The 27,372-nt window shown below is 42.5% G+C and overlaps 1 protein-coding gene across 1 annotated transcript in view; it reads left to right on the top strand.

The window, feature by feature from the left end:
- METTL24 (methyltransferase like 24) overlaps positions 1-27,372 on the top strand; it is a 48,115-nt gene that overhangs the window by 1,921 nt on the left and 18,822 nt on the right. Inside the window, exons 2-3 of the mRNA XM_034060794.1 lie at positions 19,937-20,035; positions 23,673-23,812. Coding sequence (XP_033916685.1) covers positions 19,937-20,035; positions 23,673-23,812 — 239 coding nt within the window. The remainder of the gene's footprint in view (positions 1-19,936; positions 20,036-23,672; positions 23,813-27,372) is intronic.

The following is a 27,372-nucleotide window of genomic DNA, read 5'->3' as shown; positions in this document are numbered from 1 at the left end:
AATGACATTGTGCCATCCCAATGTGCTGTGGTGTTGATACCACGTTGAGGCATCTAGATCTTGCAGTGTTGGCTTTTCTTGCCAGTGTCATGTTAGCTGGTACTTTCCTAAAGCCCAGCTTCTAAGTATTAGTAATTATAGAAGGATTTCAGCATTAATGGGGGAAAAAAGATTGTGATCATGTGGATTCAGCCAGTTTCTTGAAAACACATGCTAAGTATGGCTTCAACAAACAAGAAGTAAAGCGTATCCTAATTTATTACATTATATTTGAGGAAATCCTAGTGGAGAATTAGCATCAGGAGAGACTGCTCATCATACTGGAGAACTGGGAGCACCTTGTGGTATTGGAGTTGAAGGCTCTGAAAACCCCACAGTGCATTTTGGTGCATTGCCAGGTGAAGCGTGTGAACTATCACTGTTGTGGTTTGTGGTGTTGGGCACGTTGCTGCTGAGGTCTCATTTGAATCCCACTAATTAAGTCAAGTGAAAAATATAGCAGAGGGTGTGGTTGCCACATTAAGCTTCAGATCATCAGGTGTCTTCCACATTTAGCTATTTGACTTTAGCATGCTGCTTAAGGCTAAGAAAAATCTATTTAAAGTGAAGATGAGGCTTTGGGGATAATGGAAGTGGTGTTCCTGGAGCTCCTGTTTTTTAAATAGAGCCGTTAAATAAAAATGGGTGGGGGGTAAGTGATGGGAAAATAAAGTAGAAGTAGTTTAAATACTGCCATTCTTTTCTTGTGGAAGTGGTGATCATGCATGATAGCTTAAAAAAAGTGATGGGTGAGTCATTTATAAATATAAATATAGTGCTGGTGTGTGTAAATGCTCCCTTGGGGAGAGAGACTAGTTCCTTACTCAGATCTTATGTGCTGTACCGGGTTGGGATTGCATTTTGCTGTGGGTTTTATATGTTCTTAGTGTCTTCTGTCTATGAAGCATTGTCAGTCCTTTTCTGAAGTGTGCAGAGGCTTTCAGGTATGCTTTCCCCTGATTGTGGTGGTGGTGGAGTGTGTTGTGGTATGTGAGCCACCAAGACAGCAGTAATGAAAAAGCAGCTTGGCCAAACAACACCCATCAGCACCAAGGGAGGGAGGGATGTGGGAGGGAGGCCCAGACAGGATGGAAAAGATGGAGACTGGTCCACAAATGGCTCCTGTATCTGCAGGGAGCTGCCTGTGCAGGTGCGCATTGCTCCTGAACACTGGTCAATCTCCATCAGCGGAGCGAGTGGCTGTGCAGCAGATGGGAGGGCTTGATCACTGAGGTTACAAGTGTCTGCTTGTGCCTTAAGAGGCACGCATAAAAATGTGAGCTGAAAGCAGCAGGGAATAAAGTAATTTAGCAATGTGACAGCTCTGGGAGCTGCAGGAGATGCCTTTTCTGGTGCTTTTGGGAGCTGTGTTGCTCCCAGCTGTTTTGCTCCCAGTGGAGCCAACCAAAGAGCAAATGCTGCTGCTCTTGCTGACAAATAATAAACAAAATTTGGCACTGAGGGCTTGTGGTGGTCATCTGGAGAATGGGAAGAGTTATGTGCTGCAAATGTAAAGCAGGTGGAAGTTTGTAATCCTGTTTGTATTTTGGTGGGAGTGCTTAAAACCCAATTGTTGCTAATAAAATGGCCAACTATGTGTATAAACTGTGATTCTAGGTTCTGGTTGTGTTAAGCACTGGTTTGGTAACACATGCAGCAGCTAAAAACTCCATCTACATGGAAGCACGAATTTTGGCACGTTACCTGCTTTTGCAATAGGTATTAGTGAGATCTGCACCCACATAGGGCTGCAGACACATGAAGCGAGTTTTATAATGTCATTGCAGGGTGTGATGGTAAAAGAAAAAAAAGGGGGAAATAAATTGTTGCATTTGGAATTTGAACTAACAGCAAATTCTTATGTCAGTGATTGCAAGAACAAGGTTATGTTGGCTCTTGTGCACTGAAATGGGGAGGAGCTGTCTCCAACAGTCTGGTTTAAGAGAACCTGGACTCCTTTGCCTTCTGGACAGATTTATTTCCGGGGCGGGAGGGAGTTTTGTATAGTTACACAAGAAAGAAAAAGGGCCAATGTTAGTCTGGGCAGGTGTTTCAAGCTCAGGCAGTTCTGCTTAATGATGCAGCAAGCACTGTGTGTCTCTCCTAAAAACCAGTGTTCAGGGTCTTGATTTCTGCATGGGCGTAGTGGGGCTGCGGAGCAGGGGACTCCTCTAAGCCAGGCTTGGAGAAATCCATGGGGCTGCTGGGCTGCAGCTGCTGGTGTGTCTTCAGAAAGCCTGCCAGAAAACAAGCGAATTGCAAAATTTAGTTTGAAAATTGTAATACTGGTTGGAAATCACTTTGATGTTGTGGCTGTCCAAAGGTGGGGAGTGCAGTACACTGCCAAAATTACCCTGGTGTTGTTTTGGATGCTCTTTCGTCTCTTATCTAGGGATATAAAAACGTTTGTCTTCAGAGATTGAAAACTAAGAGTTAGATTTTGCTGCTGGGTCATATTTATTTGTCTGGGCTTTATAACATACTTTGAAACATGGATGTTATTGCCTAAACCAGAAAAATCTTGTGAAGTTGTATTTTTATAGGTGTTACACTTTTATACATTTGTATTTTGGTTCTGTATAAATACAGACTAATTGCCTTTTGCTGTTGCTTGTTGGATTATGGGTTTTGTTTTCCTTTGAATAGGAACACTTTCCAAATGGTTACTGCTTCTCTGCAGCAGTGACTGGTAACAGTCTCATCTTCAATGTAATTGAAATCTGCAAATTATTTTGGAGTCAGATCTTCAAAGTTAGGTGGAATAGCTGTTTGGCAGGTTCAAATTAACCTCATGCAATTTAGCATTGCATTATTAGTAAGATTTTACTTCAAGGTTACATTTGATTTTTAATTTAAAAATGACAGTGCTACTTACATTTATATCAGAGATATGTAGGACTTATGTAAAGAGTCCTTTTTCATTTTTCTACAAATCTGGTCAAAAAAATGCATCAGATGTTTTAACTGCGTATTTGTATGTACAGTGTTTTCAAGCTGACTTCATGTCTTCAAAAATAAGGTTTAATAGGAAATTACTCTGCCTTTTGATGAGCAGGAGCCAAAATTCTTGGAGAAAACTTGCTTATTCTGAAGTCAAATGTATCCGCCTGTCATGGTGTAATATGTCTGGTCTGTTTTGGATTGGGACTTTTATAACAGTTTATTCATTATGTATGCCTGGAGCAATGTTTTAACATTACAGCAATGTTTAACCCAACAGGGCTTTGGAAGCTGTGTGGCGAGTCATATCAGGCTGTGTTTAAAGGAGCAGGTTTGCCCAGGCTGAGCCAAAACAAGGGAGCTGCTGGGGCAGCAGCATGGGTCAAGGCAGCCTTTTGGTTCTACTAGTGAATTTAAATCCAGAGTTTATTCCCATCACCACACCTGTGTACCAGACATGACAGGTTTTACAATTTACAGCACTGTTCTCCAAATGCTGTGGTGAGGAGTGAATAGTGCCCTAGCTTTGATGGGCACGAGCTGCAGCTTTGATTCTGTTGCGGATGAATGTGATGCTGAAGAGCTGAACATCGCTTATTCTTTTGAGTGTGCCTACTTCTGGGTGCCTTCTTTAATAACAGGTTGGCAAACTGGAGAGAGTCTCAGTGGGAGGAAGAAGGCGTTAAGAGGCCTGCAGGGAAAGCCTGGTAGAACTGGTACTTGTTTTGAATAGGGAAAAGTAGCTTTTGAGAGGAATGTGCCAAGACTCTTCAAACTTAGAAAGAAAAAATACTGGGTATTTTTGAGGACCATAATGCCCACTGCAAATAGAACAAGAAGTATTTGGCTTAATTTTCAGGCAAAATATTAGTAAAAACATATAACTTTGCAGTTGGGTAAGAAGTGGGAAGACTCCCTAGAAAAATGTGAACTTTGGGTATCTACACAGGGAAGGTTTAGGTGTTCTTGTTTGGGCTTCAGGGCAGAGAGGTAGAGTCAGTCAATCTCGTGAGGTCCCTCTGTCTACATTTATCCACTTTGCAATTAGAGAAGCAGTCTGGCAGGTACAGTGTGATTAGCCAAACTGGATTTTGGACTGAACAATGATCAAACATAAGTGTAATAAAAGAGGAATGGGGTCTTTAAAGACTGTAAGTGATAGTTGCCCTGGCTTAATACATCACTAGAGAGAGCAGACCCCACCATAATTGTCCTGTGATGACTTAGTGGACCCCAGAGGAAGGAAAGCTACTCGACAGCTTCTTTCCCTCTAGCTCTTCGAGGTCTCTTGCCAAATATAAAGTGACCCAAAGTTGCTTAGCTTGTAAGATTAGCACAAGGTAGGAACATATGGCTTCACACCATTAGTACCCTGGGAACAGCTGTGACAGCCTTGGTTGTTTTTTGTTCAAATATTCATGCTAATAGCACAGACTGAGATAAGTCACTGTGTCTGGAAGAAAAGAATGAACTTTTATTGATAGCAGTTTTCAATAGCATACAAGCAAATCTGGGGGGCCAGTTCTGCCTGTAAGTGAGGACAGCTGATACACCAGAAGGTACCCAAGCATGGGAATCCTTTTTCAAGTAGCCAAGTAAGAGCAATACTCGACTTTCACTGTATTTTAACTGCAGATGAAATGTGTTTATGGCAGACTGTAACGGGGACCGGTCTTGTTTAATATCTTTGTCGCTGACATGGACAATGAGATTGAGTGTGCCCTCAGCAAGTTTGCCGATGACACCAAGCTGTGTGTAGAGGGAAGGAATGCCAGCCAGAGGGACCTTGACACACTTGTGAGGTGGGCTGATGCCAACCTCATGAAGTTTAACCATGCCAAGTCCAAGGTCCTACACCTGGGTTGGAGCAATCCCAGGCATAGCTACAGATTGGGCAAAAAGGAAATTCAGAGCAGCCCTGTGGAGAAGGACTTGGGGGTGTTGGTCAATGAGAAAATGAACATGAGCCAGCAGTGTGCGCTTACAGCCCAGAAAGCCAACTGTATTCTGGGCTGCATCAAAAGAAGCGTGACCAGCAGGTCGAAGGAGGTGATCCTGCCCCTCTACTGTGCTCTTGTGAGACCTCACCTGGAGTATTGTGTGCAGTTCTGGTGTCCTCAACATGAAAAGGACATGGAACTGTTAGAACAAGTCCAGAGGAGGGCCACGAGGATGATCAAGGGAGTGGAGCACATCCCATATGTAGACAGGCTGAGAAAGTTGGGGCTGTTCAGCCTGGAGAAGAGAAGGCTGCGTGGAGACCTCATAGCAGCCTTCCAGTGTCTGAAGGGGGCCTACAGGGATGCTGGTGAGGGACTATTCATTAGGGACTGTAGTGATAGGACAAAGGGTAACGGGTTGAAACTTAAACAGCAGAGGTTTAGACTGGATATAAGGAAGAAATTCTTTCCTGTTAGGGTGGTGAGGTACTGGAATGGGTTGCCCAGGGAGGTAGTGAATGCTCCATCCCTGGCAGTGTTCAAGGCCAGGTTGGACCAAGCCTTGGGTGATATGGTTTAGTGTGAGGTGTCCCTGCCCATGGCAGGGGGGTTGGAACTAGATGATCTTAAGGTCCTTTCCAACCCTAACTAGTCTATGATTCTGTGATTCTATGTGTTTTCTGACAATGATGTCACTTGCAAACTTGTGAGGTAAATGATTGCTCAGAATAACCTTGATTCTTACACACTTTTTAGTTAGTAAATGTAGGTTCTTCCCTTGTGACTTTTTGAGAGGCAGGTGGGGAATATTATTCTTCAGAATGTCATTACAGCTTTATGAGACTTAGTTATATGCAATAATACGTATTTCTTTCAAATACCTACTCAAGGATTTCTTTCAGCATGCAAAGGCAGGGGCAGTTTTTTCTAGATAGCTGTGGCACAGAAAAATTGTTTTTCAGGGTATATAAGCTTTCCTATTGAAGGACAGAAAACAGGGACCAAGGTGATGATTTCTTCTGCAGAAGCTTTGCTCCATGATAGGTGTTACATCTTTTTCTTGAACCATGCTAGCTGGTCTGCAGGCCTTGTTCAGAACAAGAATCCTTTACAACTTGTGGTAGCAGGTGCAGAAAAAAATGCATACTGAAAAACCCAGGAAAAGAACCCCATACTGATCGAGTCCTGTTTGCTGTCTTCAGCTTGAACCGTTGAATAGAACTGCTGTGAAGTGACCCACGCTGCCCTCCTGCCTGCACAGTGATGCTCAGAGAGTGGCTGAGCAGCAGTGGCCATGGCCTCTGTGTCCCACTAAAGGGCAGCAGTTCAATAACTACATTCTCTGCTCTCACCTTTCTTCAGCCCCTCCACAGTTGCGCATGTATGGGGTACTGGGTTGTGTGATCTGGTATACTGCTGGTATCTTACTAGCAGCGAACAAGCAGAACTCCCTTCACATGCTGTGCGCATACATGCTCAGAGGAGGAAGGATGTCTTCTGCACAAAAGCAGCTGTTGAGCAGGAGGTGGGAAGAGGCGAGCTATGGTATGAATGCCAGTTGTACAGAAAGTCACAGTCTTGTCATGGGAAAAGAACGAGAGTCCCTGAAAGTCGGAAATTTTGACAGTGTTGAAGACAATGAGCACAGTTAGTACCAAAAATAATATTTTCTTTCATGTTTTATATTAGAAATAATAGAAGTGAGGACAGTTTTGAACCTGCAGCTTTGCTTGTTCAAGCAGTTCTCAAGATGGCCAAACTTGCTTCATTGTTTTCTAAAATGCCCTTCTCTGTGGAGAAAAGAGGCCAGAAAGAGAGATCTGGGACAAGTAAAATTCTCCCAGAAGGACTTAGGGTTTTTCCTTTACATCTCTGACCTTTAGTTGCCTTCTTATGAGACAAATACTTAACTTCCTCATTAGTAAGGTTTTCATCCCAGTTTGTTCAGTCAGTTCCCATCAACATTTACCCATTCAGCCAGGCAGTCGACAGAGCTGTGTGTCTGCTTCAAGACTGCAGAGTAGGTGCTACCACACCAAACATCTCTCATGCCACTTTTACTGAACAGTGGGCACGGTTCAGACTGATGTGCAGCTGATGGACCTTTGGTGTGAACCTAGAGCAAAACTCCAGTGGATGTAGTAGGGATGATGGGGAGGGACTATTCATTAGGGACTGTATTGATAGGACAAAGGGTAACGGGTTGAAACTTAAACAGCAGAGGTTTAGACTGGATATAAGGAAGAAATTCTTTACTGTGAGGGTGGTGAGGCACTGGAATGGGTTGCCCAGGGAGGCAGTGAATGCTCCATCCCTGGCAGTGTTCAAGGCCAGGTTGGATGAAGCCTTGGGTGATATGGTTTAGTGTGAGGTGTCCCTGCCCATGGCAGGGGGGTTGGAACTAGATGATCTTGAGGTCCTTTCCAATCCTAACTATTCTATGATTCTATGATACATCCCTGCTACATCTCCTACAAGGGATGCAGTACTGAAATGCCACGGTGAAGAAGAAAACCCTCTAACAGCTGCCTTGCAGGCTTGTACAGACAACATGACAAGTGCATCACTTCTCTTACAAAACAGGTTTAGAGATTTAGATAGAATTAGTGAGGGACCTTCAGTCTTCACACAAGCAGTCTGTTTTCATTGTGGTAGACCATGCTGTCCTCTTGCAGCCTGGCAGTGATGGCTGTCACAGCATAGCTTAGATAAAAGACTTAACACATAGGTGAGAAAGTCTGTGTGAACCATCACTAATCGTTGATGGCATCCACAGAGCCTCCTCTTATCTCTTGTTCTAATATTAACTTGGAGCTGTGTTTGTCTTGGACGGCTGGTCAGTGCTTCAGAGCTGTGTGTTGTGGGTGTGAGTCATTTAATGAACTCAAGTGTTTCTGTAGCTAGCAGATATGCACCAAGATACTTCTGTGTATGATCAGCCGTTGTCCAGAGCCCTTCTGTGCTATGTAAGTCTAAAACCAAATGACATTCGCTTCAGTGGGACTTGTAAGAGGGGGAAAAGAAGATGTTTTGTGTGATTTTACTTTTAAATGTGCTATAGCCTGTATATCTTGGAATCCATAACATGCATTATTCACTCTGTTGTTTATGTTAGTGTTTCTGTATACAGCAGTGACAGGATGGTACACTATCCTATTTTGCGTTAGCATATCTCTTAAGAGTAATAGAAACCATGTGGGCAAGTGGACTGATCCCTCGGGTAGCAGACAGATGAAGGCCATGATTTTGAACTTGCTCTTTGGGACAACTGGGTCAATTTAAGGAGGAGAATGGTGGAAACATTCCCAGCTGGTTATACAGCATGAAGTGGAAGAGTTTGGACCTTCAATTACATGTGTTTTCCCCTGCCTGATCTTCTGTCCTGTCTTCAATAGTCTTGCTTTTAGATGTGCCATCAGGCTCGGGTGCCATCAAGAAAGGTGCTGGCTGTGAGGTGCTACTGGACTGCACTGTCAGGGAATGGGTGGATGAGGTGTCCTCAGGTGACTGCTGGCACCTGAGCACAAGTCCTGGGCCTGGCTCTGAGGGGAGCCCCTTGGTGGTTATTATCCTTTCTGTATAATTTCTGGGTTTTTTTTTGCAGCATTTTAAGAACCTGCCCTATAATTTGTGTCCTCCCTGACACTTGTGTAAATACAGTGAATAAATCTTTCCTTATGTCTTTATGGAATGACACATGTGATAGTTCCAACAGCTGTTACCATGTACACAGAAATCTTGCTCCTCACCAAAATCTTCTCTGTATGCTCTGCAGACAGGAACAAAATGGCTTTGCAGCATTCTTTGACAATCAGTACCATGGAGCTGTTTTGGCTCTGCAAATCCCAAATCTGGGGGACTGTTATGAGGAATGTCCTTCCTGCTGCCACCTCTCCCCAACATGCAATTGGGGTTCTCCTGTCTCTGGGAATATAGAACCAGGAAGACTTCTCTGTGAGCCATTGACTTCTGGAGTGTCTTAGGATTCTCAGGTCAAGCCACCTACTTCAGATTTTACATGGAAAACCTCTGGGTTTACATGCTTGTTTCAGAAATTACTCATTTAACAAGTGACCCGCTGACGTTTACTTTGGGTTCCACCTTCTGATAGATTTCAGGTGCAGCTTCTGATGCATTGCTGTAGGTTTATCTGGAAGTGACGGCATTCTGGGTTGTATCCAGGACTGACTCTGTGGCTCCTGAGGACTGAAGGAATTGAACCTTCTGCCCTTCTTGGGCTGTGGAAGGCAAACTTTATGGGCCTTGAGAGCCTAGCAAAGAAAGCTCTTTAAAGGGCCAGTTAGACACACCTCAGCTCTCTCGGGAGTATTGCTAAAATAGTGGGTGCTCTGTGTTGTCGCTGTTGGTTTTGATGAACTGACAAGTCCCCATGTTTTGGGTTTTTTTGTGTGCATGTCACAGGGTGGTCTGCTGGGGAAGATTAACCTAGAAGTAAGCAAAGAATCAAATACTGGTGATGTGCCAGGAGCTGGACCTCATAGGGAAATGTGTGCAGTTGAAAATGGTGTTAGAACCAGTGAACGTTAACTCTGTAGAGCTGCTGTTGCTGGTTTAACCTCCCCCTCTTTGCCCCATCCATCCCCAGCCCTCTTCCTCATTCCTCTCCTACCAGCTGACTGACTCAGATGATTAGCTGGGGAGCTTCAAAGTCAGTGCCCTTTATTTAGCATCCTCTTTCATATTTTACAAAGAGACAGTGTTTGAAATACTAGGGGGAAGAGATGGTAATGTCTGTTGATATGGTGTGTAATGTTAAATAATACTTGCCACTTAGAAGCCTGAGAATAGTAAAAACCAGTTTGAAATCCTTCCTGCTCCCTGCAGAGTTGACAGCACTAGTTGAGGATTGAGTTTTATCCCAGAAATGAACACTGCAGAGTAGAAACCGCCTGAAAAAGCCCCAAAGGAACAATGAAATCTGTTAATACTGATGTCATGCCTCTTTTTGGACTTTCTGATGGCTGTTCTGCAGCTTTCAAAGTGAACTTCATTTCATCCTGACTAGGGTAAAGCAACAGCATCTTGTTCCTTTCCCCTCGCTCTTTTGAGAAGATTAAACAAGAAGCAATTATGTGTCAATTGGCTGCTGCTGATCTTCTTAGTGTTTCTTCTTAGTTAGATGTCTTGATTAATGGTTTGATCTTGTAATTATTATTCATTAGGAAATCTGTGGGACTTATGGGTACATCAGGAGTTCAGGGTCAAAACACATAACTGTTTGGTTTTCTATTCTTTGTAATGCTCAGAATTAGTAATAAAACATTGGAAAATATCCTTAACTACAGAGGATGGTGCATATTTGGCCAAGCCCATCCTCTACAGGATTATTATACTTGAGTCTATAGTTGTCATGAACAAAAAGCATTTCGAAATCATGAGCTTTGAAATGAGCTTGATTTTCTTCTCTTTAAATCTTGGACTTAAAATCCTAACAACTTGTAAGCCAGCTGTTGTTTCCCTTCTAGACATGGGGAACTAATTGCCCAACACACTGTTTTATTTTGCTTGGAAGACTTTTACGTATCTCTAGACTAAGGGCAGTAATCCATAATCATATCAAAACCAAGAAAGGGAGTATGATTGTAGACCTTTAAAGCTCATATACACTTCATTCTGTGGAGCTCCACTACCTTGTTTTATTAACTAATGCTTGTATGAAATGAGGAGTTTAAGGAGAAAGAAGTTAAGTTTGGCTTTTTAAGTCCTCCCTGGTTATCCAGTAAAACTCAGTATGTGAACTGATGGTGGGTTGGAGGGACGGAACCTTCTAGGTATCAATTGTGAATATTTTGTATCTTACCTAGGTTTTACACTGAATTCTAAATCCCTGTGAAATCTAAATCAAAATAGAAGTCACACAGCCTTTCAGTTTATCCATTGATAAGGATTAAAGTTTACTTTGTGATATTATAGATGCCTAGATTGTGTATTGCCCTCTTCTGCTCCTTGGACATAGAAGGTCCTCCTGGATGGAAGAGAAGGGGTTTTCTGATCTTCAGATCTCTCTTTAAGACTGGAAGGTGTAGTGGACTGCTTCTGTTTAGACATTTGCAGTCCCTCTGGATGAGAGAGAAAGCTGCACAGGTATGAAATGCTCTTATTTGTGTGAAGGCATGAAGTTTTACTTTAAAACACTTTCTTTTTCCCCAGTATTTAGCCTCAGGCCAAGCCTACTGAAGTCTGTGGATAGGCTGCCAGAGCCATCTCTATCTGTAAATCACAGAGTGCTGGAATTGGCACAAAATAAACTTGGCTTATCTAGCTAGCTGAGTATTTACTGATGAGTTCTGTTTGTTGTACACTGTGGTCTGAATATTGCAATGAAGTCAACCTAGAGGAAAATAGCTTTTTTAATTTTACCTATTGTACGGATTGTGACATTTCCTGTGGTATTTTTCAACTAAAGCACTTAATTTAAAGTAGTTATGAATACAGGTTGAAATTGTGGTCTTGCTTCTGCTTAGCTGAAGGATGGATTTGACAAGCAGTGACCAGTAGTTGCTCTGTCTCTTTCTTGCTGTTATCCTTAAGTATTGGCAAAGACATGCAGGCACTGGAAAGAATTCAGCTGATTGAGTACCACACTGCTTAAGCAGTTTTAAGAATTTGCTTCTACAAATTTCAGTCTGTTCTGGCTCCTGGTTTTATCTCCATCGGATATAAATCATCATGCTGTCAGCCTCTGGATAGCACTGGAATGCTGCTGCCCAATTTATTTATTTTATTTTATTAACATAGCAAAGAAATCCCACTTGGTTGTTTTTAAAGCCATGTGTCTCTTAGCAGACTAAAACCAATCTCTCTTTTAATAATTTATTGTGTATTTCTCTCTGATGTTGCTGGGATTTTGATGGCAGAACTGTCAAGACTTTGGTGACTTCCGAAGGTCTAAGGAGGGGTACTCTGCGATGCTGCCCTTTCCTACTTCTGCAGCTTCCAGTTCCTTTGGTTGCTGTGGATTTATTCTTCAGTGGTAGAGAGAGGTGGTAGTTATGCTGTGCAAATAATGAATAAGATGCAATGCTTCCCAAATTTATGAGTGCCTACAAATTAATATTTTGGCAAGTGTTCTGAAACACGTGCTTCCTGTAGGTCACAAACCTGCACCCAGGGTGATGTACATTAGTTGCTGAACTCCCAGGTCTACCAGTGAATTTACAGGAGGGGTGTCCACAGTGGCTAATTTAGACCCGGGAAGCTGGTTTCCAGTGCCCATTTCCTGTGGCAGTTGGGATTTTGATATGAGTTCAATAGAGTATTAGTCACCTAAATTGTTCTACAGATCTGGCTGTGTCATGTTAGTTTTGGAAGGCACTCTTTATTTTTCCAAAGCCATTTCTCCTTAAAGTGATACAAATTCTGTCACTTAAAGTCAGTGCCAAGCATCATTTTTTTTCTGTGTATGCTTTTCTTATGAGACACTTGTTTAGGGAGAAGACACGAAACTAAAAGCAGAGTTGGACAGAGCTTGAACGTTGGCTTTGCATGGGAAATGCTGAACCTTCCAAGGTATCAAAGTTGGTGTTTTGCATCGAGGTTGCTGGTGTGGTTTTCCTGCAGGTTAGGCCAGCATTTCCCCTGCAAGCACAGGAGCTGTCATTTATATGTGTGTGGCTCCAGTGCATCCCATCAGATAGGAAATCAGAAGCAAAAGGAGCAGAAAATAAACGTGAATATTAACAAAAGGAGAGCAGAGGTGAAACGCTTAGTAGTTGCTGACTTAGAGCGGTTGTTATGTATGCATGCTCAGACTGATTTGTTCTACAAGGGTAAAGAATCTCTCGGTTTCAATTAGCATGCCGCAGTGCAAATCTTTCCTAATGGGAATTGCATTTTCATTTAATGTAAAACTTTGCATTCAAGGTGCATTGCTTTTTCCCTTTGCCCTGCTAAGCATAAGAGTTTTACTTATGATGCAAACTGCAGCCTTGGGAAACAAATGCTGATGATCTCCGCTTGAGCAAGGCCCTCTGGGTGATGCTCAGAGCTACATAAGTTGGCATCAGAGCAATTGCATCCTGCTCCCAGGCAGACAAATGTGTCCTGCACTGCAGAGGCTGGAGGAGGTGATGCATGGAGAGCAAGGAGCTAGAGGAGGGTTCCCTAGTTCCTAGTTCCCTCTTCAATTAAATAAACCATACATGTCTAGACATAGAAACACCTCTAGTTACTAGAATTCTTCATACACAAGTTGTATTGAAAAGTCATTTAAGTTTAAGATGCCAACTACTTAATGCAGAAAACGCTCTTATCACAGGACTGATTTCCATAGGCAGGGTTTACCCTGGTAAGTAGCCTTGTTGCACAGGAGAGCCTGACTGTATACGTTACATTGCTCATCTTGGCATAAAGCTTTTGTTCCTCAGCCTAATGTTTCACCATCAGATCTTCAGATAAGGCCATGTAGAAGAGCTTCCTGGAAGATACTCAAAGCATACTGAAACCAGGGAGGTTGTCAGGGGCAACCAGCATGGCGTCACCAATGGCAAGTTATGCCTGACCAAACTAGTGGCCTTGTATCAGTGATACAGTGATGCAGACTGCATCAGTGGACAAAGGAAGAGCTATGGGTGTCATCTACCTGGTTCTCTATAAGGTTATTGATATGACTCCCCACAATATTCTTATCTCTGAATTGGAGAGATACAGGTTTGATGGGTGGGCTGTTAGATGGATAAGGAATTGGCTGAACAGATGCAAAAGGTTATAGTTGATGGCTGAAAGTCTAAGTGGAAACCAGTAATGAGTGGTGTCCTTCAAGGATCTGTACTGTATTGGGGACCAATACAATTTACTTTGAGCAACCTGATCTAGTGAAAGATGTACCCCATGGCAGGGGGTTGGACTAGGTGATCTTTAAAGAGTGGAAATTCTCAGTTTAGGTGGCTGCAGGACTGGGTGTCAGCTGCATTTCCCTGTGGTACTTTCAATGCCTGATGCCTCAGAAGGAACCCACTGCTTTTCTCTCAACACAGCCATGCACGTGTGAAGTAGGACTGTATGTAGCAATTCCTACAATATGGCTTCTTAAGTGAAGACCTAATATGTTTAAGAAAGCCAAACTGCAAAGAAAAGTAAAAAATAATAATAACATTAATTTTGAAAAAGGAGAAGAAGCAGTTCAGACATACAGGGATGGGATACCTGTAAAGCCAGCCATGTCAGAAATCAATTCACTTGGAGCTTTAAATATTAGTCATAGTCACTCCGTAAGCCTATATTTTAAATTACAGTTTACTGATCCTGTGTGTTTCCCTGCTACTTCTAAATTAACAGCATAGTGCAGCGTGTTTTTCTGTGTACATCTGTGAGCCCTCTGTGTGATGCTGATTACATTTAGCTAAAGGGAACTATATGAATTGGCCTTTCTCAAAGAGGTCTTTGCCAAGGCTGAGGAGGGTTCTTTCCTATTGACACCTCCACTTTGGGGTGGAGTTTGTTTTACTTGTGCCACGTATTGCTGCTCCAAACATAAAATACTCAGAGTTACTCAGTCGTGTGAACAATAAAGTACAATTAAGTGTTGTTGATGGCTCACAACTTAAGAGTAGGCTCAGTCCTCTAAAATAAAAGTTTTTCTGCAGCATGGCATGCATGATAGTGTAATCTGGGCTTCCTCTTCTGTGATGTTGAATGTCTACAGTGTAGGTGTTTCTGAGGCTGTCCTCCAGGCTTCCTTTGCAGGTCATGGAAAGACATGGATGTTCCCAGCGCACGACTCATTTTACTTATTTTAGATGCCTGCTCTATAGTGAGATGAATCATTCCCTTAAAGAGCCTTGTCTGCCTTGTATCTCCTGTCAAATAACTTAGCTCCCTAGCCCACTGTGGGAGCTTGCTCCTTGGTTCTCCGCACTGCAGGAATGTTTCTTCATTCCCAGCTCTCCCTGGAGTCGACCAGCTAATTGCCTCTGAAACTAAATGTGGGTGTTCATGAGGGATCCTTCACTGCTGGAGCTGCTCCGTATCGTCAGTGAGAGGAGCAGCATGCCGGTTTGGCCGCCTCCATCTGCAGAAGCTCTCCCACTCATCTCAGCAGGCTTTGCACTTGTTGCGTGTCCCTCGTGAGGCATGCTGGCACATCCCATAAAGGCAGTGCTTGGGTGGGCTGCAACATGCTGCTTTCACTGTTTAAGCTTCTTTTGAATTGGGGAGGGGGGAAACAAAACAACAAAACCACAGCAGAATAATATGCTTAATGCCACAGGTGCTCCAGTGGGAGTTTTAAATACAATGATGTCCAAGCCCCAGATCATATCTAGGAACAATCCACTCTATTCGGGGGTTCACTCCAGTAAATACACATTTGCCTTGTGTCTGAAATCTTGCAATTTGAATCCCACCCACTGCATTTTAAACTGATATAAAAGCCCTGTGAAATTTCATCCACGAGCAAGCTCTGTTCTGCTGTACCCTTCCACAAGGGGTGAGTGTGGTGACACACAGGGTAAAGCCAGAACAGTTGGAGGTGAGGATGTTTATGTAATTTGTTTCTATGGCTAGCACATGTTTATGGTCATTCGAGCTTATTGCCACAAGTGCTTTTCACTCATGTTCGGCCCTGCCTCAGATGTGAAAAATCATTGTTGCACAGTTTATCAGAGGATTTTCTGTTTTTCCTTTGATTAAGACATCTGTGTATGTATAGACAAGTGTTTTGCTTCTTATTTGGAAGCAACAGACTGCTTGGCAGGGCAATGGGATTCACAAATTATAAGCATGGCTAATATGTTTCTTTAATAAGCTGCTAAAAATGAGGGAGGTTTAAAGGAGAGAAAAAACAGTTACTCAGTTAAAAAGGTGGAACTATGTAAAACGTCAGTAAGTTTTAATAATATAAGTAATTACAAGTAAAAATAGGTAAAAATTCCCTTTCAGAGTTAAGCAGAAGGGAAGAAAGGGGTTCCGCTGTTTGGATTAGTGTACTGAAACTAGGATTAATCTAGAAAGAATGTCATTATTCATGTGTTCAATTTTATGCTAGAAAATACAGAAATTTTGTAGATCTACAATTTTACACCTGCTGGATTGTGAGCCTTGTCCACATGTTGATCTAAACTTTATATTATTATTTCATATTTTTAGGATAAAGAATGTATCCTGATTCATTAAGGGATCATCAGATGACTATCGGAGATGGCTGGTGAGAGAGAAAAATCTAGGCAGAAGTAGTTTCCAGAGAAAAGTCACTGCTATTACTATCAGGTTGGGCTGAAGGAAACATCAGTCCCTGTCCTGAAGTGTGTAGTACCTGGGAGAAAAAACCAACCTTCAAAAGCATCATAGTTTTTCTAAAACAGCAGTGACATCGCCTTAAGATATTGTTTGCTCTGTGGTTATCGCGTGGTGAAAATTTAGACATCATGCTGGGTCACAGTTTCTGGATACCAGTTACCCTTCTGGGGTAGTTGAAGTCAGTGTCTGACCAGTGCCTGTAATAAGGTCTTGCTGAAGACTGATTTTTCTTACAGTACTAATTTCAGGTAACATGTCCATAAGCAAAACAATGTATATAGAGGGATGCTTCAAGATGTTCAGTATGGTGTTTTGTATGTGGCATTGTAACTTTCTAGGTATTGTCATCTCTTAATGTTGTGGAATTAGGATATACTGGTGTTTGGGAAACAGTCATGCTGCCACACTGGATGAGCCTTTACCCTAGGGAGGTAGCATATTGATGGCAATAGCCAGAGATGAAGAATGTCTGCACCAGTTTTCTGCGTCCTCCTGGGTGACCCTGGGGACATCTGTCTGAATTTCATATCCAAAGCTGTATAATATGGAGTGTAACACCTCCTTTGCTCCTCTTCTGTACTTGCTGTAGAAGCCCCCTATAAAAGCAGCTGCTTCTCAGCCGGTTTTGTTCAACAGTCACAGGGACATGCTATTAGCTATTTACTCTAGAGGTTTCTGTAATGCAAGTGAGAAAATCCAAATCATAATGCTGCAGTTATATTTGCTTTGAGTAAATAAAATTGCTAAGTCTAGAGAGGAAAAACTTCTCAGAATGATGAACATGTGTTTATCAGGAGTAAACCTGATTTTCACAAAGCAGTTGGTTCAGGGGTGCCAGGTACATTTTAGCTGTAGAGTTATTTGAGAAGGCTTATATGGAAACACTATGGAAGAGGCCGAAAGTTACCTGAAAAGCTATAAACAAAGGCTACTGGTGTGCATAAAGAATAACTCCTTCAGGAGGATATTCTGTGAGTCCTAAAGATATCCATACTGCATCATTGACACCAGTGAGTTACCTGCTGGGAGGGTGTACCTGGTCCAAGAGATGTACTGTATTTTCACTCCTGTTCAGTGTCTGTGCATCTTATTGTAAAACACTTACTGAAACACCCCACGGGGTGTTTAGCAGCTGATAGGAATAGACCTCTCTAATGTATTCATTAGTGAATGAAAATAAGCTGCCAGGGACCAAGTGTGAAGTTTGAGAAACTATTCAAAAGCATTGCTGTCAAACAGGAGCTTGGCTCTGATCTCTGTCAGAAAAGCAGCATCTATGTAGTGCTCCTAAATTTAAAGAACTATATAAAAGGTTGATCTCTCTCCAGGCTTTTTGTGGGGTTTTGGGTTGATATTTTGTTTGTTTGGTTTTGATTTTTGTTTGTTTGGTTTTGGGTGGGGTTTTGTTGTTTTTTGTTTGTTTTTTTTTTAGTGAAACTGCATTATTAGGTCACTGGGGTTTTAATCTTCATTTTCCTGTGTTTGTTGGTACATTTTGGAGTCAGTGGGAAGGCAGTTTGGTTTGTCATGTTTAAAATTTTAAGAATCTGAGAGTAAGCCGCAGTAGCTCTTGGATATTGCACTCTGCCGAGAAAGAACTTCATTCACATGCTTAATTATAGGGAATTTTTTCTTTTTCTTCCCTGTCAACTCCTTGCAAAATATTCTTGCTGAATAGTGCCACAATGGCCACCCTGCCGTTCCCCTACTTAATGAGCTATGTCTCACACAAATAGACTTCAGAATAACTGGGCACAGATGTTTAGGTGTCTGTTTTGGTGGGTTTTTTTGCCCCAGAAAATGATTGTCAGTCTTCATTTTCATTTCAGCTTTCAAGCCTGTTGAAAAGGCAGCATTCCTGTCATTGCAAACGTTATTCAGCCGTGTGAACTGTGACTCATTCCAAAAGATTACACGCATTTCCCTCCCCAGCGTGCACATGTCCTCCTGCTTTTAGCTGTTTGCAGCCTGCTGTCTGCAATCAGTGGGTCAGGGGTACATGCTCTGCAGAGCTTTTTCACTAGCTTGCTCCAGCCTTGTGCTGTGCACAGTATAGGAGCCCACGTTTCCTGCAGGCAGCCAAGTTTCAGGGTGGGAAATGCTACTTTCATACGCTTCTCGGGGAAAAAAATGTCTCTTTCAGCATCTCTGTACAATATTAAAAAAAAACCCAACAAACCAAACAAAACACACACAAAAAAAAGACCCAACCAAGCAAAAAAAAAAAAAACAAACCAACAAACCACACCCAAAACCCCAACAAAAACCAAACCAAACTAAACAAAATCCCAAACAAACCCAAAGAGCAAACCTTAAAGAAACAATAAACCTCATACAGCCCTCCTGGTTCACATTTACTCCAGATTGTGTTTACTTAGGCTGCAAAAATAACAGTTCATGATACTAGCTCAAGGCAAACTCATCAGGTCTGATGTCCTCTTTAAACATGTTTCTTTTCTAGTTTTGCCTTCTCTTTCTTTCCTGCATTCCTTTCTGGCATCAGAGGATCCCCACTGTCACCACTCCTTTTCTCCTGGTGCTGCAGACCAGTCCTGTCTGGGGGCTCAGCACCTCGCCTCTCTGATCTGCCTCCATCCTCTGTGGTTAATCACCATATCCTGTGTGTTTCCAGGGCTTCTTTTGAAATAAGGTCCTGTGAGAATCGGAATAGTCTTTCTGTTTGCGTGTTACTGAGTGTCGACATGAACCTATGCGGTAAAAACCTGATCCTGTTTGTTGTGGAAGCTCAGTTAATTGGGGATGATTAAAGGGAAGCTTGATAGTACCTGCCAGACATGGAAGAGAGTTATGGCACCTGAAGAAGAAAAGCCATGAGGAATCAATCTTAATTTAGTACAACTTAACACCATGCTTATATTTTTATCTACTTAAAGGCAACAGATAATGTGTCTAAGCTTCCTAGTGTGACAAAAGCAGGCACAACTTGGAGAAGGTGGCACAGACAAGAGCACAGAGCCCTGCTGCTCTGCAAGCACGTGTCTGAAAGACCTCTTCTGTCCTGCTCTACGTGGGAAGTGTTGCTGGAAAAGCTGTCAGGATCCCCATGGTTCAGAGCTGAGGGGGCTTGCAGGGAGTGCAGAAAGCATCCACCAAAGCTGCTTCCTACTGGCTATGAAAATGAGGAGCGGTAGGGGTATGGGCAGCCACACTGACCTTTTTTTTTCTGTAAAGCAAAGAATGCTGGTGTATGTTGTCAGGCAAGTGTAGAGAGGAAGAGGACTTCTGTCAAAGACTGCAAGAAGCTGGCTTTTCTGTCAAATCTAGATTTTAAGAATCAGATTGTTTGCAGAGGTTTCTTTGGTGATTCATGTTTGCAATCCAAATTCGTGTTTCAGTGGACATTCAAGCAGAGATACTCAATAGATATAAAATTATTTCACTGTTTTGCTAGAGGATTTAGTTATCCAAATCTTGGTTTTCTCCATGTGTTTCTACAAGCTGGGGCTTACTTGGGTGTCCTAGAATAACTGTGTTCACACATGTAGCCTGGATGAAGGGCCCTTTCTTTCTAATTACCTACATCAGTTTTCAAAGCCGATCATGATAAATTATAGTTAGATGCTCTTTCACCATAGTTCAAACTCTACTTTATTCTGAAGCACTTTGATGTGTAGGCAAGCCCCTAGGAAACTATTTTTGTTTGAAATTAAATCTCCTCAATTTATTTGCCCTTGCATTTTATCCTTGTACTGAGAAATGAATCCTGTTCCATTAAGGTGTATTTTTGCTTTGCTTTGCAGGCTGTAAAATGGCACATAGAGCTACAGCCATGGGCAAGTCCAACTCCTTCCCTTGACAATGAGGCCTTGAGGTTCCTGAAATACATTAGTACTACTCAGGTAGGTTTTTCATTTCAATCTCCATCTAGAAAACAGTTTGCCTGGCATGGGCTGTTCCCGCTCATATAAGGAATTAACCTCACACCAGATTGGTTTTGAAAATGCTTTATTGCTATAGTGTAGAATGTTAACCTAGCACTGACATTCAGTGTGAATGTAAAGGTCAAAACAGGGTAGAAATAATGCATTATTTCTTTGCTTTCCAGGTGGGTTTGTGTCCTGGCAGGTGAGGTGAAATTCCAGACGTAGTCCTTCTCTCTCAGACATAGAAAAGTAGAGAACACTCTGTAATGAGAGAACTATATATTCAGCCACTCCACTTCTCAATAAAGATAACCAGGTGCATTTTATCTAAAAAGGATTAATCTGAAGTTCCCAGTAAAATGAGGTTTCCAGTAAAATGAGAACAGTCAGTCCTTAACTTGGGCAAGTTGTCCCAGTAGAATCCTGATATTTTAAGGACAAAAGTGATGACCTGGAAAATGAGTGGTTTTATGTGCCTTTTCAATGGTGACATTTCCAAATCCAGATTGCGTTGACAGATATTTCCAAGGTTCAGCATATGTGGAAATTGGGCCATTATGTCTTAATGGAGGCATCACTTCCGTACAATAGCATTTATGCATGCATTTTGGGTAATAAAAAATAGAAAAGGTACTGAATGCTGATAATTCTGACAGGGTGTCTGCTTTTGGTACCCGGGCCTATCAGCCGTTGACCTGTGAATACAGATTTAGCTGCACCATTGCTTACTCTGGAGAACAGAAAAAAAGCCTCAGGTGTTCATGTCACTGATACATCATTCACATATGAAATTCTTTTTTAATGCAATGCTTTCAAGGCTGAGATGAGTTTCATTTGAAACCTATCTAAAAATATGCTGCTCTGCTGATGGTGTGGTAACTGTGAGGGAAGCAGCGTGTTCCCTTATCTTCCAGTTTCTTTCCAGTGGGTACTCCTGGCTAAATGCTCAAGAAATTGACATCTCTGCCTTCACTCATACCAGCACTGAGAGGCCAGGAGGCAACATGATGGGTGTGGAGACAGCAAGAGATGTGTGCAGAGCTCCTTGTTCTGTTGTACAGAAGTTTATGCTGTGGCAGCGTGTTAAGCTCAAAACACCCTTCTTCTTGGTGACTTAATAAACTGTGGCAGATGCTGCTAAACTCCTCTAGTTGGGTCAAAGCCTACAAGGACATCAATTAGTAGAGAGTTTATTGCTTCTGACACACTAACCGAGAAGTTTTGTTCCAGGAGTAACTGACCATGGAGGGGGACACAAAAACATAAGTGAAAACAAAAAAGAGACAAATTCCTGACCTGGAAGATTTTATAGATTAATAACTGACAGGATAACACCATGATTGGTTAGAGCACTTAGGGAAATGAGATCATCTTATGTAGATGAGCACGGGATCTCATTTTCCTTGTTTGCTGAGCAAGTGTTTACTAATTACTGTGCCTGACTTCAGCTGCCTGTCATTAGTGTAGAATGTCTCAAACTGCTGGAGGGGGGAGATGCCATGTCAGTAGGGTTGGGGTGTATCCAGAAAAAGCTTCTTCAATGTTGGTATCTAATGAGCGGAAGAACCATGTTATTTGTACGACAGTAGAGAGTAAAAGCCCAGAACAGGAAGTGAGCTCAGAGCATCAGGGCCTGTAAATCATGCAATGGGCTGCTGATGGTGCTGAAGGCAGAATTCTGTGCTTTTTATTTTATTTTAATTTTAATTTTTGGTAGCAAGAGCTACTAGGTAACAAGAGCTGTTAAAAATTGCTCCAAATTCTGAGGGTTGTAATTGCTTATAATGCCATGAGTCAATTAAGTGGCAGCATTGTAGAATCTTAGTTCTCTGTAGAGAGCACATTATTCTTCTGTGTCTTAAAATTAGTGTTTGTTATTGTAATGCCATTTATTCCTTGGTTGTTACACGACTGAAGGGAAATGGGTAATGGGGTGCAATGCAAATCATTACTTAAAACTTAGTGAATTCTGAGAGCAGCATGAAGAGATGCTGTATTAGCTTTTATGAATTTTCCATGGGAATTATGAGCTGAGCAGGAGCAGGGAGGTGGTGATGCAGCATGCAGCTTTTTGGATGTAATTCTCCAGATAATGATCTTTCACAGCTTAAGATTGCTAAAGAATGAGAGTTTTATTTACTTATAATAAGGCACATGGTGTGCCTGCCACAGCAAAGGCTGCCTTCCAGTTTTTACTCCACCCCTGTGTAAAATTGTTGCATTTCTGTGGTTCTAAGTGGGGTTAGACATGTGCTTTTTAGTTTGGCTAAAACCGTGAGCTGAGCCTGGGCAGGCTGCTGTAGAGGAAGGAAGGAGCAGCATGAGAACAGTCTGTTCAGTAATTATGTGTAACCTGGTTTTGTTTCTACTAGTGTTCTTTACACCATTTTTATTGTTGGCTTTCTGGCAGTGCCAGCTCTGATCCCTGCAGCCAAGGTTGGTACTAGGCCCAAAGAACAGTTTTTTGTCATGATGGCTCAGCTGGGTTCCTGCAGGTCTTCTCAGTCTCTGCTTTCCTATCTGCATGTTCTCAGCCTGTGCCCTGCAACCCCTAAATTTGATGGCCAGACTGCACATTGTTTGAAAAGCCCTTCGATAACCCCCTGTAAGCAGGTCCTGATGCAGTGCAGCCCAGTCTCTCTTGGGCAGAAGCAGCCACAGCTTTGGTGCTTCTGCTCTCCGCTACCAGCTTCCTCGTGCTGTGGCAGCAGCTGTACCCATTGCATTGGCTTTCCATTGCCTGATGTGCCCTGGTTCCTGAATGTTGGAAAGGCCGCAGCACACCTGAGCCCCATGCCTACCTTTTCCAGACAGATATGGACAGGCAGAGCTGGTGCTGCAGGCAAGGGCTCCTCTGGCGGTATCACTCACTCCATGAAAGCCATAGCTTCACTGGCTTGGTCACTGCTGTGTTTTGGCTGTTGCAGGCTGCTGCTAAGCTGCTGGCAAAGCTGGCTTCACCTCTCACTTGAGTGATTTTTGACACTTCCAGGTTTCTGAAGAATCCAGCATGTTATAGTCCTTGCTTTTTTGTCTTTATGAGGACTTCAGCCTGCAGTGTTCCTCCCTGCAGAGGAGGATGATTTCTCTGTTTAGTTAAGCACTTGCTTAAATCCCTTTGTTGTTGGAGAGGGGATGTGTTGGGTTAATGATCAAATCCCTTCTGGAACTGAGATCAAGGATGCTTTAGATAAGGTATACAGTGTACGCTGCAGTGAGGCTGCAGCTTGTGGTTACAGTCTTGAATCATGACATGATTTTAGCGTTATTCAGGATGCAGTATCCACTCCAAGGTCTGAAAAGAAAAATAAATAATAATTTTAATGCTGAAAGAAATTTTCTTGGGAAAATTGATTCTGGATATAGTGCAAATGCTTAATTATTTGCTTTTCAAATTGCATTGCTAACTGGGGCATTATGTAAACCTCAGATTTCACCAAGCAGATGATCAAGGAAAAAAAATCATCACATCTCCATAGCAGTGTATCAGATTGACAATCAGATTTAACTAAAGCCAATTAACATTTTCCTTCTTTCCACTCTTTCCCCAGAAGGCAAATAAAAAACAAATTAAAAGTCCTGCCTAAAATGAAACATCCTTTGATTTCAACAGATTTCATGTGAGCACATGAACCTGAACAGCCTGAGAGGGCACTCTGAAACTGCAAAAAAGCCCTGGTCTGTATGCCTTGACGAGAGGTTTAGCCTCATTCATCGAATCAGAAGCAAGCAGTGCCGTCTTTATTCTCTTGGGTAAGTGCTCTCATTAAAGACAGCAAATTGTTTTGTGACACCTAGCTTCAAAAAGCCCTATAAATGCAACATAGGCTGCAACAAGGTTGGCTTTTAAAAAATACAGACCTGTTGAGGTGTTTCTGTACAGTATCTTTTTAGGAAACAATATTTCTCCATGAGAATCTTTGTTTTCCTTTGCTTTTCTAATGTTGGTATGAAAACACATTGCTGAATGGTGAGTGGTAATTCACATAGAGGAAGATGGAAGTTAGTGAGATAAACTGAGAAACCTACAGCATCTTCCCTGAGCAAAAATGACTTGTGTACTTATAAATCTTCATTAACTAGACCTGGATCAAATTAGTACATTTCCATCTGAGAGTGTGTTTGCTGAGCACTTCAGGGGTGACATGGGCCAAAGTGATGATAATAAAGACCGTTGTGGCTTTATTTTACAATGTTTGTAGTGTGTATGGTGTTTACAGCTCTTGAGATTGAAGTTTTCACTCTTCAGAACAAGCGCATTCACTGGTAGTAAAACCATGAGTGCAGTCTGTTTGCCTGCTATTAAAACACTGCTCCCTGGGAGGATGAGGGAGGTCATCAGGCCATGCTGGCCTTTTCCATTACTCGTCAGTGCACAGGTGCATTAGGAGAATGATTGCTGGGCTCTGGAGCTTATGTCACACAGATCACCGCACGGCTGCTGCCTAATAAAAATGTCTTTGCTGTCCTGGGAGGCAGCGTTAGGTTAGAGGTGTATTGGAAGGCTTCATCTCCCTCCAAACAAAGCAGGTTATTTTTGTGATTTTGCTGCTGTGGGTTTGCAAGTGGTGGATAGCAAGGACCTGTGTCTGAGTGGCATTTCTCAATGATCAGCACATGGCAGTTAATGCCAGCATTTAATGTAGAGCACACTGCAGTCAGAGGGAGTGTTGTCTGTTAATTTGGGTAGGCATATATTTGGATCAAGCTTCTATTGAGCTGAAAATACCAAAATCCTCAGAGGGTAAGCGGTTCTCTGGTTTTGTTCAGCTGCATTGCTCCATGGCTGGTCCGTACCATGCCCCTTAGAGACAAATCACATATACAGAGAGCAAATTCTTCTCAACTATTGTTGCTTCTTATTTTCTGAATATTCTCTGCAATCTATTTCAAATTATACTTACCTGGTTCTAATGCAAAATACAGGTTTAATTCCACCTCCTTCCCTCCACACACACCCCACCCCCCTCAGTTTTGCATGTTCCTGTGAACATTAGGAGAAACCTGTCTGTGCTAAGGTCCAGGTTTATCTGTTTGGCTATAGTACTGGCTAACTGCCTGAGGCTCCTTCTAGTAGTCAGTAGGGAGAGGCAGGCACATTCAGGTGGAAAACCAGCTAAGCTAAATAACATTTTGAGGGTAGGTACAGCTTTTCTTTGATTGCAGAGGAAGTCTGAGGTAATGTGGCTGCTGGCTTTAGATGTCTTGGCAAGGTACCCAGCGTTTAGTGGAATTAATCTAGCCCTTGCCCTTCAAGTTACATGACCATTAATATTAGACCTGAGCTCCTGTATTAATGTCCCTCTTCCTTTTTGCTATAGACCAAGTGTGGGTCGAGAATGGTTATTTTTGTTGAGTTAGCCAACTGGCACAATGCAAAGCTGACTTCATCTGTGCTAGGAAATGTGCAGATTTGTCATGAGCTGACCAGCACAAAGATAACTTTTTAATGTTTTTTAACAAACTTGAGCTAGTGCATGTATTATACAGTGCTTTATATGTTGTGCTGGTTTAGGTATGCTGCAGGGATCCTGAATGACAGATTTGCTGTACTGATAGAACAGTAGGGCTTAGCAGAGATTGAAATTGTTGTTGGCACAACAATCATCAGACACACATGTGCAGTAAATACCCAACCACGATGCATCACATGAAGCAGCTAAAAAATAAAAGGAAAATATTTGAGTTTAAGGAGGAGCGGTCTTCAATCCTCCAATTTACTTCTGCAGCCTTTGGAGCACGATTCTCTTCACTTCCTTTAGTTTATGACAGGCAGAAAAGTAATCTTGTTCCAAGTAAGACAAAAATCCCCTTGAAACATGTTTGTTATCTCATACACTTCATAAAGAGCAAAGGGGGAGCAGCTGCTTCCAATGAAGAACATTCTCTGTAGAGAGGATGGATGGAGGATAAATGTGAAAGTTCAATGTGAGTGTTACTGGGAATCCTGAGTTAAATCCGTATATCATTAAAACCAGAACAATTCATACTGCCTAGGCATTTCTGTGGAAGAGGTTACTTGTGAACGGGGGCGAGAAGTGTCTGAAACATTTGGAGATCTTTTTGAATTAGTATTAGTTGCTTCCACTACTGGGAGGCAGCAATGTTTTTGCTTGTGTGACAGGATTTCCCAATATGATACATAATTGCAATATGCATTAGTGAGCTGTAGTTGTTAGTGCTAAATCTGCTTAGATTAAGCTAAGTCTGTTACAAACACCACAGGCAGGCACTCAAGCTGGAATAATATAAATAGGATTTCACAAATTTACCAGTTAAGCTTTAGAGTCTTGCTGCAGTACTGTATAAACGCCCTTTCAGGTGGATCTTAAAATGTAGGGCTTTAGGATCCAGGCAGGGGTGTTTCTTTATTCCCAAACTGCAGAGCTTGGTTATCTTCCTTTGAGAAAGAAGAAGAGGAGAAACAACACAGAAAGGAAAAGGTGCACCTTAACATGTATGGTTTTACAGCTCTGTCCTGTGGTCTCTAGGGGAGCTGGAGTACCTGCAGTTATCAGGCTGGATCAGCTACAGGTGTTCCCTAGAGCTGTGCTGGAGGAGACAAAGCAGCTTTTGTGCCACCTGCATACTGGCTGCACTCCAGGGTGATGTGGGAGCCGGTGTGATGTTCCAGTTCAGTGCAAGCTGCAGCCCAGTGTTTATTCCAAGTGGGAGGCTCTGTGTGCTGTGACCCTGTGTGAACCTTCAGAGCAGGGGACAGCCAAGGGACACTGCTCCCTGTGGTGCTGCGCTCTGTCCAGGTCAGCATCCCTGCCCTGCTGCTGAATGGGAGCAGTGCCAGCAAGCCCTTCCTTCCCACTGGCATGCAGACTAGGAGAGCCATCCCTCAGTTGCTGTTTCTGCTGTTTCTGAAAGCAGCACCTCTACTCCCATTGCAGGGGACTGCATGCAACTACTGACTGTAACTGATCTCCCTTCTCCTCTACAGGAAAAATACGTCAGTGTACTTAGCATTTTTTTATTTTGCTGTTGCTGGAGGCAGCAGCTGCTCTCTCCTAGTGATGGGGAAGGGCCTTTCCCGTCTTCTGTGTGTGAACTCCATGCCTTTCTTTTAAAGTCACGGTCCCTTTTTAAGTAACACAAACCTTTTCTCAGGAGACCTCGTTTGTCTACCTCTTTTCATGCTGTGTTATCCCTTAGCATGATCACATGTGAGACAGGAATTTTACAAACCAGTTCTTTTGGAGATGACCTTGTTTTCTCTCCTAAATATTTGTTGTTGGTTACATCTCTCCTCAGGCATAAATTTGAGCTGTTAGCTAGAGTGCCAGAAGATGTATCAGCACCTTCTT

The sequence above is a fragment of the Melopsittacus undulatus genome, chromosome 3, assembly GCF_012275295.1.
Source record: "Melopsittacus undulatus isolate bMelUnd1 chromosome 3, bMelUnd1.mat.Z, whole genome shotgun sequence".
Classification (NCBI taxonomy): Eukaryota; Metazoa; Chordata; class Aves; order Psittaciformes; family Psittaculidae; genus Melopsittacus; species Melopsittacus undulatus.
This window is presented reverse-complemented; position numbering and strand designations above follow the sequence as displayed.